At 39.0% G+C, this 16,202-nt stretch overlaps 1 protein-coding gene across 1 annotated transcript in view; it reads left to right on the forward strand.

Annotated features, from left to right (window-relative positions):
- Window positions 1-16,202, forward strand: part of LOC133638620 (cilia- and flagella-associated protein 44-like) — a 62,764-nt gene that overhangs the window by 45,702 nt on the left and 860 nt on the right. The window contains exons 25-33 of the mRNA XM_062031411.1: window positions 398-608; window positions 687-890; window positions 2,453-2,648; window positions 2,716-2,832; window positions 5,269-5,399; window positions 11,317-11,433; window positions 11,519-11,720; window positions 11,801-11,961; window positions 13,582-13,716. Coding sequence (XP_061887395.1) covers window positions 398-608; window positions 687-890; window positions 2,453-2,648; window positions 2,716-2,832; window positions 5,269-5,399; window positions 11,317-11,433; window positions 11,519-11,720; window positions 11,801-11,961; window positions 13,582-13,716 — 1,474 coding nt within the window. The remainder of the gene's footprint in view (window positions 1-397; window positions 609-686; window positions 891-2,452; window positions 2,649-2,715; window positions 2,833-5,268; window positions 5,400-11,316; window positions 11,434-11,518; window positions 11,721-11,800; window positions 11,962-13,581; window positions 13,717-16,202) is intronic.

Here is a 16,202-nt window from a genome sequence, read left to right on the forward strand (position 1 = left end):
CTCTCCCTTAGAGATAGGGTGAGAAGCTCTGTTATCCGGGAGGAGCTCAAAGTAAAGCCTCTGCTCCTCCACATCGAGAGGAGCCAGATGAGGTGGTTCGGGCATCTGGTCAGGATGCCACCCGAACGCCTCCCTATGGAGGTGTTTAGGGCACGTCCGATCGGTAGGAGACCACGGGGAAGACCCAGGACACGTTGGGAAAGCTATGTCCCCCGGCTGGCCTGGGAACGCCTCAGGATCCCTCGGGAAGAGCTGGACGAAGTGGCTGGGGAGAGGGAAGTCTGGGCTTCCCTGCTTAGGCTGCTGCCCCCGCGACCCGACCTCGAATAAGCGGAAGAAGATGGATGGATGGATGAATTGTGTAAAGAAAAATGATGGATTTATCAAAATGTTTCAGGTTTCAGTGTACAGACCTGGAGAATCAGGAGGTAGGTTTGCTCAAGGAACTAGAGAAAGAAGTGGAAGAAGTCGAGGAAATTGGAATATTGTCATCTCTAGCCATCGAAGAAGAACAAGAAAAAGAGCCTACAGGAGAGCAAGAAGAACATCTGTGCGAGGCGAACAAGGAGAGTAAATTTCTCCACATACAGGACTCTCTCTTAGAAAAGGTTTGTTACGGTTATTTTTCTATTAGGTATTTGTGTATAAACACAACATCCTAACTGTGGATGTACTGATTCTTGAAGATGGAAAGCTCGGTGCATCAGTTTGACAAGGAGCACCTGATGTGTCTCAAGAAGGTCCAGATGCTGGACTGGAAGCTGAAACTTGGCGACCTTCATCAGCTGACGCTCTACCAGGAACTGCTGCTCCTCAAGGAGGTGGACAAGAGTGAGAAAGCGTTGCAAGAGAAGCTGAACATGCATCTCAAAGAGGAGAACAATTTGATGGTGAGATGTTGCTCATTTTTGTCATACACTGTTTGTGTAACATGTTTTTGCCACCACTTTAAACATGGTAGTAACTGAAACAGAGTACAAAACCCAAAACCAGTGAAGTTGGCACATTGTGTAAATGGTAAATAAAAACAGAATACAATGATTTGCAAATCCTTTTCAACCTATATTCAATTGAATAGACTGCAAAGACAAGATACTTAACGTTAAAAAATCTTGTTATTTTTTGCAAATATTAGCTCATTTGGAATTTGATGCCTGCAACATGTTTCAAAAAAGCTGGCGCAAGTGGAAAGTTGAGGAACGCTCATCAAACACTTATTTGGAACATTCCACAGGTGAACAGGCTAATTGGTAACAGGTGGGTGCCATGGTTGGGTGTAAAAGCAGCTTCCGTGAAATGCTCAGTCATTCACAAACAAAGATGGGGCGAGGGTCACCACTTTGTCAACAAATGCGTGAGCAAATTGTTTAAGAACAACATTCCTCAACAAGCTATTGCAAGGAATTTGGGGATTTCACCATCTACGGTCCGTAATATCATCAAAAGGTTCGGAGAATCTGGAGAAATCACTGCACATAAGCGATGATATTACGGACCTTCGATCCCTCAGGCTGTACTGCATCAAAAAGCGACATTAGTGTGTAAAGGATATCACCACCTGGGCTCAGGAACACTTCAGAAAACCACTGTCAGTAACTACAGTTCATCGCTACATCTGTAAGTGCAAGTTAAAACACTACTATGCAAAGCGAAAGCCATTTATCAACAACACCCAGAAACGCCGCCGGCTTAACTGGGCCAGAGCTCATCTAAGATGGACTGTTGCAAAGTAGAAAACTGTTCTGTGGTCTGACGAGTCCACATTTCAAATTGTTTTTGGGAACTGTGGATGTTGTGTCCTCCGGACCAAAGAGGAAAAGAACCATCCGGACTGTTAAAGGCGCAAGGTTCAAAAGCCAGCATCTGTGATGGTATGGGGGTGTATTAGTGCCCAAGGCATGGGTAACTTACACATCTGTGAAGGCACCATTAATGCTGAAAGGTGCATACAGGTTTTGGAGCAACATATGTTGCCATCCAAGCAACGTTATCATGGACGCCCCTGCTTATTACAGCAACTTAAGCTGTACATCAAGCAAGAATGGGAAATAATTCCACCTGAAAAGCTTCAAAAATTGGTCTCCTCAGTTCCCAAACGTTTACTGAGTGTTGTTAAAAGGAAAGGCCATGTAACACAGTGGTAAAAATGCTCCTGTGCCAACTTTTTTTTAATGTGTTGCTGCCATTAAATTCTAAGTTATTATTTGCAAAAATAAATTACGTTTCTCTGTTTGAAGATTAAATATCTTGTCTTTGTAGTCTATTCAATTGAATATAAGTTGAAAAGGATTTGCAAATCATTGTATTCTGTTTTTATTTACGAATTACACAACGTGCCAACTTCACTGGTTTTGGGTTTTTGCACATTAGGAATTCCAATTAGCTGTATTTGGCAAATGTGATTCTCAAATCCTCATGCTGCTAATTAGTTGTTCCATCTCTTGTGCAATAGTCTAAGCTGGAAGAGTGCCGGGAGGAGCTCGAATTTAAGCACAGAGACATAGCCAAGGTGCAGGAGAGAGACAGGGCTGTTTCCAAAGCCTTTCGGGCCTCTTTGGGTGACGACAAGAAGTTTGAAGAGTATCTCCTCAAAGTTTTCAAGAAGAAAATCAAACGTGCTAAACAGAAGGAGCCGGTAGGAAACACAGGTGAGGGGAGAGTTAGCCTACTGTTGGTATGTTTGTGTACTCCTCATGTCGCAAATATGACTTGCAGAAGGGGACCATGACAGCGGTGAAGACTTTGATGATTATGAAAACTGGGATGATGATGATGATGAGGAGGATTGGGATGCACCGGAGGGAGAAGCTGCTGTAGAAGAATGCCCTCAAGGTCGGTACTTTACTTTTACCTCTTGGTGTAAAGTAGGGTTGTACGGTATACCGGTACTAGTATAGTACCGCGATACTAATGAATTATATTCGGTACTATACCGCCTCTAAAAAGTTACGGCCTCACGTCATGACATTTGTGGTTTTACAGACAGAGGAGCATGTTCGGCAGCGCACAATCACTGAGTACTTACGAGCAGACACAGTGTGTAGACAGAAAAGGGAGAACGGACGCATTTTGGCTTAAAAACTAATGCTAAAGGTGAAGTTATAACACTGAAACGCCCTCAGGAAGAGGTGCTTTAAGACATGGCTAGCTCGCTAGCGGCTAACTTCCAGCCGCAGTCTGCAGTGTTTGAAGCTACTTCTAAATCACTAATCCTGGTCTCCATGGCGACAAATAAAGTACGTTTCTTACAAGTATCATCCCTGCAGGACGAGGATAGCTAAACATGCTTCACCACACACCGTAGCTCACCGGCATCAATATGTAAACAAGCACCATGGGTGGATCGACACCTGACATCCACTGTAATGATACCAAGTACAGGAGCGTATCTTGTTGATACAATGATTACATCGATATTTTTTAGCATCACAAAATCTTTTTTCGTTTTTTTAATATGTATATTATGTTTATAAACTCAGTAAATATGTCCCTGGACACATGAGGATTTAAATTATGACCATTGTATGATCCTGTAACTACTTGGTATCGGATCGATACCCAAATTTGTGGTATCATCCAAAACTAATGTAAAGCATCCAAACAACAGAAGAATAAGTGATTATTACATTTTAACAGAAGTGTAGATAGAACATGTTGAAAGAGAAACTAAGCAGATATTAACAGTAAATGAACAAGTAGATTAATAATTCATTTTCTACCGCTTGTCCTTAATAATTTTGACAAAATAATATAGAATAGAATAGAATGATAAATGACACAATATGTTACTGCATATGTCAGCAGCTAAATTATGAGCCTTTGTTTGTTTACTTACTACTAAAAGACAAGTTGTCTTGTATGTTCACTATTTTATTTAAGGACAAAATTGCAATGAGAAACATATGTTGAATGTATCGTAAGATTTTTTTTTGTTAAAATAAAGACAATAATGCCATTTTTTGTGATCCCCTTTATTTAGAAAATTATCGAAAAGTATCAAATTACATTTTGGTACCGGTACCAAAATATTGGTATCGGGACAACCGTAGTGTAAAGTGGTAAATATGTATAAGAAAGTTCACAGAGACAAGATTAAGCTCGGAAAGATTAAACAATTTGCCCAAAAGTGAGGACTTTTCTCTCTGATATGCTTGAAAACCGGTTTGGACAGACAATCATACATTTTAAAATATTTTTGTATTATAGTACAATTGATTGGCAGCCAGTCATGGTTGTTGTTCTTTTGCCCAAAGTCAGCTGGAACCCTGAACATAAACAGCGGTCTAAAATATATGGATGAAATCCTCTTGTGTGTGGTCAACACCGAGGATGTCCAACTCAAGACTAAAGTCCAATGGCCAATCAGAAATGTACTGGCAACATTCTGGCTGGATATTTAATCACTTTTCTTGGCAGACCTGATAAGAGTTTGAGGTGAATTATACCATGTACCATTTTCCTATATGATGGTGAGCTAGCATGTGTTTGTTTTTGGTCACAGAATCCTTTACAGGATTCTTCTACTAAGGAAATATGCCCTTAGTTAGTTTCGGGTGGCTCTTGCTCCCATGACAATTGGAATCTTAAAGGAATGCAGGTTTGGAGGACGTGTAAAGACATTAGCAACAGCTGGCAGGAAGCCCCCACAGGTAGGAGTAGAGGATATGAGTCGGAGGTCACCGACACAAACTGATCAGAGGGATAATGTCAGGGAAAGATTTACTGGCCAAACAACAAACTGGGCTTTGTCCAGACTGGCCGGCTTTGAAGCTAGAGTTACGAAGAGTGGGGGTCTTCGTGTGAAAGGTATTTAAGGACAGTGGTCCGAGCGGACAGCAGAAGAGTCATCAGGCCCATACTCTTTCTCCTGGAAGCTGCAGTTCCAGTCTGAGGCTCGCTGAAACAAATAAAGCTTTTTGTTCAACGATTCCTCGTTGGCTCCTTCTTGGCTCATCACTCATCGCACGACCAACAAATATACAACCAGTTCATTGAAATAAAATGGTTTCCAGGCATGGACCCGTCTTTTAAGCCACAAGCCACAAGGCCAGGGCTTTGGGAAGTCTATTCCAGAAGCTTAGTTTCAGCCTTAACAGATCCATTACTAAACCAGTTTAGATGTGTATTTGGAATCATTGAGCTGTTGGAACAATTGCATGTAAGTTACAACCTTCTACCTGTTTTTTTTAAAGTGTTCTTTTGTACTATTAACTGAAAACGCATCCAAAACCAAACGCAGTAAATGCTCTATGTACGTTTGTGTCATAGACTGTGACCCAAAGTTGTTTGAGCACGTACTGCAGCTGCGTGAACGCCGACTGGACCTGGAAGAACGGCTGGCAGAGGAGAAAAAGAGGGCCGACGTTCTGGAGAGAGAATGTGACACGCTTATTAAGAAGGTGAAAGGACGGTCCAGTGTGGCTTTAAATGTAATCAGCCCTGAATAGACTCCACCGTTAGCATGTAAATAAGTACAAAAACAGACTGTAGACTTTCCATGAGTTTACAATTCTTAGGTTTTGACTAAGGCTGTCATAGCTAACGCGATAACGCGTTAACTTTTTACCTTATCAGTATTAGAACAAAGAGGCTGTATTCCTTTCTGGACAGGGTGGGGGCTGTTTTCATATTCAATAAGTTGTCTCTACCCGTTTGATTTTCAGACCACTTCTGGATGCTGGTATTAGCGCATTTGTAAGGACTGGTCTCCTGAAGCTTTAGTAAAACTTGATAATATTCCTATTCTGTCTTGATGGTCCTTCTTACTCTGCATATATGTCATCGAAAGAATTTGGGATTGACCAGTGACTTGTATTCCCTGAGAGGGAAGACTGAGCAGGCGCAACAGTACACCTATTAATGATGAAAAATGATTTACATCTGTGATTAATCCCAATTAATTTCGAGTTAACAATCAACATTTTGTGGTATTTATGCCGGAAGCTGGTATCTAAACATGGAAGTGTAGCTCCTCCTCTGAATGCAAGGGCTCCTAAAGCAGGAATAGAAATGACCAAATCTGGCAAGACACCTGCACCAAGCAGGCAATTGTTTTTATTGTCACTAAATTCTGTTTGTCCTTTTTGTGTTGAGCTGTTAAAGAAAGCATAATGTTTAAAACACATTTCATTAAAGCACAATTAATTGTCCGTTCATGGGGTTAAAACTTGAAAATTATCTGTCTAGGTAGGGTACACTTTTTAATGATAAAAAATTATATATATCTGTGATTAATCCCAATTAATTTTGAGTTAACAATCAACATTTTGTGGTATTTATGCCAGAAGCTGGTATCTAAACATGGAAGTGTAGCTCCTCCTCTGAATGCAAGTGCTCCTAAAGCAGGAATAGATATTGCAAAATCTGGCAAAACACCTGCACACAGCAAGCAATTGTTTTTATTGTCATTAAATTATGTTTGTCCTTTTTGTGTTGAGCTGTTAAAGAAAGCGTAATGTTTAAAACACATTTCATTAAAGCACAATTAATTGTCCGTTCATGGGGTTAAAACTTGAAAATTATCTGTCTAGAGTACTGTGGAGAATGCATATATTTTTAAGAGTTCTTTCTTTATTCATAGTCATGTTTAAAGCAGCTAGTGTTTTTCCATTTGTACTCTTTCTATTTTTTCCATTTTATGTCCGCAAGTAAACTGTGTCTGTTACCTTGAAGGGTTGGAATGTAGGAGTTGGAGTACTCCCTTTTATCTTATCTGTATTAGAACAATGAGGGTGTATTCCTTTCTGGACAGGGTGGGGGCTTTCTTCATATGCAAGAAGTTGTCTCTTCCATTTGAATGTTAGACCAATCCGAGAAAACGGTATGACTGTATTGGTGTGGGCTGGTCTCCTGAAGCTTTAGTAAAACTTGATAATATTCCTATTCTGTCTTGATGGTCCTTCTTACTCTGCATATATGTCATCTGAAATAACTTGGGATTGACCAGTGACTTGTATTCCCTGAGAGGGAAGACTGAGCAGACGCAACAGTACACCTATTAATGATGAAAAATGATTTACATCTGTGATTAATCCCAATTAATTTTGAGTTAACAATCAACATTTTGTGGTATTTATGCCGGAAGCTGGTATCCAAAGATGGAAGTGTAGCTCCTCCTCTGAATGCAAGTGCTCTTAAAGCAGAAATAGAAATTACGAAATCTGGCAATACACCTGCACACAGCAGGCATTGTTTTTATTGTCATTAAATTCTGTTTGTCCTTTTGTGTTGAGCTGTTAAAGAAGGCGTAATGTTTAAAACACATTTAATTGTCCGTTCATGGGGTTAAAACTTGAAAATGATCTGTCTAGGGTACACTTTTTAATGATACAAAATGATATATATCTGTGATTAATCCCAATTAATTTTGAGTTAACAATGAACATTTTTTGGTATTTATGCCGGAAGCTGGTATCCAAACATGGAAGTGTAGCTCCTCCTCTGAATGCAAGTGCTCCTAAAGCAGCAATAGAAATGACCAAATCTGGCAAGACACCTGCACACAACAGGTTATTGTTTTTATTGTCATTAAATAATGTTTGTCCTTTTTGTGTTGAATTGCTAAAGAAAGCATAATTTTTAAAACACATTTCATTAAAGCACAATTGTCCGTTCATGGGGTTAAAACTTGAAAATTACCTGTCTAGGTTACACTTTTTAATGATGAAAATGTATATCTATCTGTGATTAATCCCAATTGATTTTGAGTTAACAATCAACATTTTGTCGTATTTATGCCGGAAGCTGGTATCTAAACATGGAAGTGTAGCTCCTCCTCTGAATGCAAGTGCTCCTAAAGCAGAAATAGAAATTACGAAATCTGGCAAGACACCTGCACACAGCAGGCAATTGTTTTTATTGTCATTAAATTATGTTTGTCCTTTTTGTGTTGAGCTGTTAAAGAAAGCATAATGTATAAAACACAATTAATTGTCCGTTCATGGGGTTAAAACTTGAAAATTATCTGTCTAGGGTACACTTTTTAATGATACAAAATTATATATATCTGTGATTAACCCCAATTATTTTGAGTTAATCAACATTTTGTGGTATTTATGCCGGAAGCGGGTATCTAAACATAGAAGTGTAGCTCCTCCTCTGAATGCAAGTGCTCCTAAAGCAGGAATAGAAATTACCAAATCTGGCAAGACACCTGCACACAGCAGGCAATTGTTTTTATTGTCATTAAATTATGTTTGTCCTTTTTGTGTTGAGCTGTTAAAGAAAGCGTAATGTTTAAAACACATTTCAATAAAACACAATTAATTGTCCGTTCATGGTGTTAAAACTTGAAAATTATCTGTCTAGAGTACTGTGGAGAATGCATATATTTTTAAGAGTTCTTTCTTTATTCATAGTCATGTTTAAAGCAGCTAGTGTTTTTCCATTTGTACTCTTTCTATTTTTTCCATTTTATGTCCGCAAGTAAACTGTGTCTGTTACCTTGAAGGGTTGGAATGTAGGAGTTGGAGTACTCCCTTATATCTTATCTGTATTAGAACAATGAGGGTGTATTCTTTTCTGGACAGGGTGGGGGCTCTCTTCGTATGCAAGAAGTTGTCTCTTCCATTTGAATATTAGACCAATCCGAGAAAACGGTATGACTGTATTGGTGTGGGCTGGTCTCTTGAAGCTTTAGTAAAACTTGATAATATTCCTATTCTGTCTTGATGGTCCTTCTTACTCTGCATATACAGTATGTCATCTGAAAGAATTTGGGATTGACCAGTGACTTGTATTCCCTGAGAGGGAAGACTGAGCAGACGCAACAGTACACCTATTAATGATGAAAAATGATTTACATCTGTGATTAATCCCAATTAATTTTGAGTTAACAATCAACATTTTGTGGTATTTATGCCGGAAGCTGGTATCTAAAGATGGAAGTGTAGCTCCTCCTCTGAATGCAAGTGCTCTTAAAGCAGAAATAGAAATTACGAAATCTGGCAATACACCTGCACACAGCAGGCATTGTTTTTATTGTCATTAAATTCTGTTTGTCCTTTTGTGTTGAGCTGTTAAAGAAGGCGTAATGTTTAAAACACATTTAATTGTCCGTTCATGGGGTTAAAACTTGAAAATGATCTGTCTAGGGTACACTTTTTAATGATACAAAATGATATATATCTGTGATTAATCCCAATTAATTTTGAGTTAACAATGAACATTTTGTGGTATTTATGCCGGAAGCTGGTACCCAAACATGGAAGTGTAGCTCCTCCTCTGAATGCAAGTGCTCCTAAAGCAGCAATAGAAATGACCAAATCTGGCAAGACACCTGCACACAGCAGGTTATTGTTTTTATTGTCATTAAATAATGTTTGTCCTTTTTGTGTTGAACTGTTAAAGAAAGCATAATTTTTAAAACACATTTCATTAAAGCACAATTGTCCGTTCATGGGGTTAAAACTTGAAAATTACCTGTCTAGGTTACACTTTTTAATGATGAAAATGTATATCTATCTGTGATTAATCCCAATTGATTTTGAGTTAACAATCAACATTTTGTCGTATTCATGCCGGAAGCTGGTATCTTAACATGGAAGTGTAGCTCCTCCTCTGAATGCAAGTGCTCCTAAAGCAGAAATAGAAATTACGAAATCTGGCAAGACACCTGCACACAGCAGGCAATTGTTTTTATTGTCATTAAATTATGTTTGTCCTTGTTGTGTTGAGCTGTTAAAGAAAGCATAATGTATAAAACACAATTAATTGACCGTTCATGGGGTTAAAATTTGAAAATTATCTGTCTAGGGTACACTTTTTAATGATACAAAATTATATATATCTGTGATTAACCCCAATTATTTTGAGTTAATCAACATTTTGTGGTATTTATGCCGGAAGCTGGTATCTAAACATAGAAGTGTAGCTCCTCCTCTGAATGCAAGTGCTCCTAAAGCAGGAATAGAAATTACCAAATCTGGCAAGACACCTGCACACAGCAGGCAATTGTTTTTATTGTCATTAAATTATGTTTGTCCTTTTTGTGTTGAGCTGTTAAAGAAAGCGTAATGTTTAAAACACATTTCAATAAAACACAATTAATTGTCCGTTCATGGTGTTAAAACTTGAAAATTATCTGTCTAGAGTACTGTGGAGAATGCATATATTTTTAAGAGTTCTTTCTTTATTCATAGTCATGTTTAAAGCAGCTAATGATTTTCCATTTGTACTCTTTCTATTTTTTCCATTTTATGTCCGCAAGTAAACTGTGTCTGTTACCTTGAAGGGTTGGAATGTAGGAGTTGGAGTACTCCCTTATATCTTATTTGTATTAGAACAATGAGGGTGTATTCCTTTCTTGACAGGGTGGGGGCTCTCTTCGTATGCAAGAAGTTGTCTCTTCCATTTGAATGTTAGACCAATCCGAGAAAACGGTATGACTGTAATGGTGTGGGCTGGTCTCCTGAAGCTTTAGTAAAACTTGATAATATTCCTATTCTGTCTTGATGGTCCTTCTTACTCTGCATATACAGTATGTCATCTGAAAGAATTTGGGATTGACCAGTGACTTGTATTCCCTGAGAGGGAAGACTGAGCAGACGCAACAGTACACCTATTAATGATGAAAAATGATTTACATCTGTGATTAATCCCAATTAATTTTGAGTTAACAATCAACATTTTGTGGTATTTATGCCGGAAGCTGGTATCCAAACTTGGAAGTGTAGCTCCTCCTCTGAATGCAAGTGCTCCTAAAGCAGGAATAGAAATTATGAAATCTGGCAATACACCTGCACACAGCAGGCAATTGTTTTTATTGTCATTACATTCGGTTTGTCCTTTTTGTGTTGAGCTGTTAAAGAAAGCATAATTTTTAAAACACATTTCATTAAAGCACAATTGTCCGTTCATGGGGTTAAAACTTGAAAATTGCTTGTCTAGGTTACCCTTTTTAATGATGAAAAATTATATCTATCTGTGATTAATCCCAATTGATTTGATGTCTCTTCCATTTGAATGTTAGACCAATCCGAGAAAACGGTATGAATGTATTGGTGTGGGCTGGTCTCCTGAAGCTTTAGTAAAACTTGATAATATTCCTATTCTGTCTTGATGGTCCTTCTTACTCTGCATATATGTCATCTGAAAGAACTTGGGATTGACCATTGACTTTAATTCCCTGAGAGGGAATACTGGTCGGACGCAACAGTACACTTTTTAATGATGAAAAATTATATATATCTGTGATTAATCCCAATTAATTTTGAGTTAACTATTGAGAAAATGCGATTTTAATCGTTTGACAGCCCTAGTTTGGACGCTACACTCTTATTTGTGACCACCAACTATTTATTTTTTGGTGATTTGCAGCTAAAATTAGTGCAGAACAGTCGCAAGGCAGCAGAAGAAAACTTGGAGAAAGTTAACAGGGAAAAACAGCAGAAAATGAACCAACTAGATGTTGTGGTTCCCCTTCGGCTGCATCAGGTAAACAACAACTTTGGACTGATAAGACAAATCAATCTTCTTCAGTTGATGTTCTGCCTGTGCTTTTCCTTAACGTATCTTTCAGATTGAGTTTGATATCAACGGTCCTCTGCCTTTGGATCTCAGCCGAGCGTTGGTGCTCAATAGGAAGGAGCTGCAACATCTGCAGGAGCGAGTGGTTCAGTTGGAGGTGGAAAAGAGCCAGCAGAGAGAAGTCTACAGTCAAGCTCGTCAGCAGTATGCCAGGCTGGTTCAAGAACGCAAGGACATGAACGCTGAGATCCAGAGTAAGACCTGAGAAAGCCATGACCTTGAGATCCCAATCAGTGGAACCAAAGAATGTTCTTTCGTTTGTGTGTCGGTGTAGTGTTGGAGAAGCAATGCAACCAGCTTATGATGAGGAGGTTTGGGAGGGAGGTGGATCTGGAGGTTCTGCAGACGCTGTCGGGGAACAGGTCGGTTGAGGAGCTGAAGCAGGAAAAACTCCTTCAAGAAGCCGCAAGTGCCGAAGAAATCAAACAGTGGGATGTATGCTGATTTTGTTTGTTTGCATATTTATGTGCCTTCCAAGACATGCATCTGCTTTCTACAAACCCCAAAACCAGTGAAGTTGGCACGTTGTTTAATTGGTAAATAAAAACAGAATACAATGATTTGCAAATCCTTTGCAACTTATATTCAATTGAATAGACTGCAAAGACACGATATTTAATGTTCGAACTGAGAAACTTAATTTTTTTTTTGCAAATAAACATTGACTTAGAATTTGCAAAAACGTTGGCATAGGGGCATTTTTACCACTGTGTTACATGGCCTTTCCTTTTAACACTCAGTAAACGTTTGGGAACTGAGGAGACCAACTTTCCCATTCTTGCTTGATGTACAGCTTAAGTTGTTCAACAGTCCGGGGGTCGCCGTTGTGGTATTTTAGGCTTCATAATGCGCCACACATTTTCAATGGGAGACAGGTCTGGACTACAGGCAGGCCAGTCTAGTACCCGCACTCTTTTACTATGAAGCCACGCTGTTGTAACACGTGGCTTGGCATTGTCTTGCTGAAATAAGCAGGGGCGTCCATGATAACGTTGCTTGGATGGCAACATATGTTGCTCCAAAACCTGTATGTACCTTTCAGCATTAATGGTGCCTTCACAGATGTGTAAGTTACCCATGTCTTGGGCACCAATACACCTCCAAACCATCACAGATGCTGGCTTTTGAACTTTGCGTCTATAACAGTTCGGATGGTTCTTTTCCTCTTTGGTCCGGAGGACACAACATCCACAGTTTCCCAAAAACAATTTGAAATGTGGACTCGTCAGACCACAGAACACTTTCCACTTTGCATCAGTTCATCTTAGATGAGCTCGGGCCCAGCGAAGCCGGTAGCGTTTCTGGGTGTTGTTGATAAATGGCTTTCGCTTTGCATTGTAGAGTTTTAACTTGCACTTACAGATGTAGCAAAAAAACTGTAGTTACTGACAGTGGTTTTCTGAAGTGTTCCTGAGCCCATGTGGTGATATCCTTTACACACTGATGTCGGTTTTTGATGCAGTACCGCCTGAGGGATCGAAGGTCTGGAATATCATTGCTTACGTGCAGTGACTTCTCCATTTTGATGATATTACGGACCGTAGATGGTGAAATCCCTAAATTCCTTGCAATAGCTGGTTGAGAAATGTTGTTCTTAAACTGTTGGACAATTTGCTCACGCATTTGTTCACAAAGTGGTGACCCTCGCCCCATCCTCGTTTGTGAATGACTGAGCATTTCATGGAAGCTGCTTTTATACTCAATCATGGCACCCACCTGTTCCCAATTAGCCTGTTCACCTGTGGGATGTTCCAAATAAGTGTTTCATGAGCATTCCTCAACTTCCTCAGTCTTTTTTGCCACTTGTGCCAGCTTTTTTGAAACATGTTGCAGGCATCGAATTCCCAATGAGCTAATATTTGCCCCCAAAAAATTAAGTTTTCCAGTTTGAACGTTAAGTATCTTGTCTTTGCAGTCTATTCAATTGAATATCAGTTGAAAAGGATTTGCAAATTATTGTATTCTGTTTTTATTTACGATTTACACAACGTGCCAACTTCACTGGTTTTGGGGTTTGTACATTTATTGATATTTGTTTTTGTGTGTGTGTGCCAGATGAAAGTAGAAAAGGCCCGTGACGCTCTGATGACGATGACAAGGAGCAACACCGAGCGCCTCCTTCGCTTGAATCGGCTCTTCGAGCAGAAGAAAGAACTGGAGCAGAAACTTGACGCAAGGCAGAAGGAAATTGTAATATATTTTAAAAAGCATCACATTGCATGCTATCATTACCAATCATTATCATTACAAATGCTTCAAAAGATTCAGCAATTTGTAAAATCGCAAACACATACAGAAAAAATATATTTGAAGGGGCACTGCACTTTTTGGGGAATCTTGCCTATCCTTCACAATCATTATAAAAGACATGACGGATGGATTTATTAAAATAAATTATTTTAAATATTCATCCATCCATTTTCTAACGGAGCAGCATCTCCTCATCTGCTGGAAATGTGTCCCGTGAAAAACCGTCTGACCGGAACTCTCTAATAACTAAAGTTCCTTGGGTGAATAATGTAAACTCACTACACCGGTATGTTTTAGCGCTTTCATGGCGAGTTTACTGACAGATATAAGTAAGAACTTTACACTACTTTATATTAGAAATGGCAACAGCAGAGGATGAATGTTCCATAACAAGTAGAGAAAAAGAAGAAGCTTATCGACTTTAATGTCGGCACGGACTACAAAGGCGGACTCGCGCAATTTTTCAGGATTTATGCAGATCCCAAATACAGATCAGCAGGTACCAGAAGGTAAGAAAAGTTGCTTTTGCATAATATTGCGAAACAAAACGCCAGATAATATGACTTACCTTATACACACACCATAATAATACTTGTATGTTGAAGCACAGTACAATCCATCAAGCGGTGCGGCTTCATAGCTTACCAAAGTCGTAATAAAAACATTTTGATAGATTTTTGAGCGCTGTGTGTAATGTTCTATATTTTCAATGGAACATAAAATATTGGTGTTGTTTACTTGAGTCATATTGCAGTCTACACGTCCATTTCAGAGTCTAATTCGGCTGTCAAAGTGTACCAACTTGTCGGAGTACATTCTCAGCCTTCTTCTATCCAGGTGAGAGGCGTGATTTATGATCTACAATAAACTTCCAGGGGGCCAGGGAAGCGAGGAAACAGCTGACCACTCGATGATGTAAACATTACACACGAGCTTGTGATCGCGGCGCTGCTGTACATCACTGATTATTGCTCGCTGCAGACTTCATGAGAGCCAACAAACATAAAACATCACTTACTGTACAATGTCTGCTGTCATTAGGATGCCAACTGATAGAATATAATTGATGAAGAATGACTCATAATCCTTATATACTCTTTCAATCTAGACTTCTGGAGTGTTTGATTATCACATCACTCTAAATGTATAGACTATAAAGTTCACAAACATAAAGAGGGATGCTAGTGGGCCAGGCCAATCTTTCCTGATCTCTAAACCAGTAGTTCTTAAACCTTGTTGGAGGTACCGAACCCCACCAGTTTCATATGCGCATTCACCGAACCCTTCTTTAGTGAAAAATAAAATGTTTTTTTTCAAATTCAAGACAAAGTTATATGTTTTTGGTAACACTTTAGTATGGGGAACATATTCTAAGTAACAAAGACTTAATTTAGAGTTATTTGGACACTAGGGGAACATATTCTAAGTAATAACGACTTAATTTAGAGTTATTTGGACACTAGGGGAACATATTCTAAGTAATAACGACTTAATTTAGAGTTATTTGGACACTAGGGGAACATATTTTAAGTAATAACGACTTAATTTAGAGTTATTTGGACACTAGGGGAACATATTCTAAGTAATAAAGACTTAATTTAGAGTTATTTGGTTAGGGTCAGTGTTACAGGGTTAGGGTTATAACAAGGCCATGCCGAAAGAGGCATTAATAAGTACTCAATAATGACTAGTTAAGAGCCAATATGTTACTAATTTGCATGTTAATAAGCAACTAATTAATGGTGAATATGTTCCCCATACTAAAGTGTTACCATGTTTTTTTACTGGTGCATAAAATGAACCGTGCATGAACATCACCTTGTTCAAACAACAAAACCAACAGTGCATAAACTCACAGCAAATTACACACCTGCAAACCAGTCAGCTGTTGCCGTATCCGTAATACGCCGATAGGCAGAAGTTTGTATTTACACTATGAGTCGGGTGTGTTTTGACCTCCGCCGAAACCCTGAGGCCATTTCGCCAAACCCCTAGGGTTCGATCGAACCCAGGTTAAGAACCACTGCTCTAAACTAAAACTGGGGAAAATGTGTAGTGGTCTGGGCTTCAGTACAGTGCTGATCTCCTGAAAACATGATTTTATTTCACAATTCCTTGAGAGAAAAAAACGCCTGGTTAGGCTTTGTGTATAGCAGTATGTGTGCTGCATATAGTGACATGACATATAATCATGTCATGTGTGCCTTCCTTGGGTGAAGCCAGGTTTACAGCTATGTTGTGACATGTTATTATGCGGTTTGTTACTTATGTATGTTATGTTGCAGCTATTTAAAATAGTTTTATAAAATTTGTTCTGGCCCAAAATAAATTGGCCATTTGAAACATATCTTTGTGTGTTGTACGTCGACCACATTGCTTAGCAGAGTTCAGTGATGCAAATGCATGTCAAGTTGATCAACATATTG

Source organism: Entelurus aequoreus, linkage group LG21 (genome assembly GCF_033978785.1).
Source record: "Entelurus aequoreus isolate RoL-2023_Sb linkage group LG21, RoL_Eaeq_v1.1, whole genome shotgun sequence".
Lineage (NCBI taxonomy): Eukaryota > Metazoa > Chordata > Actinopteri > Syngnathiformes > Syngnathidae > Entelurus > Entelurus aequoreus.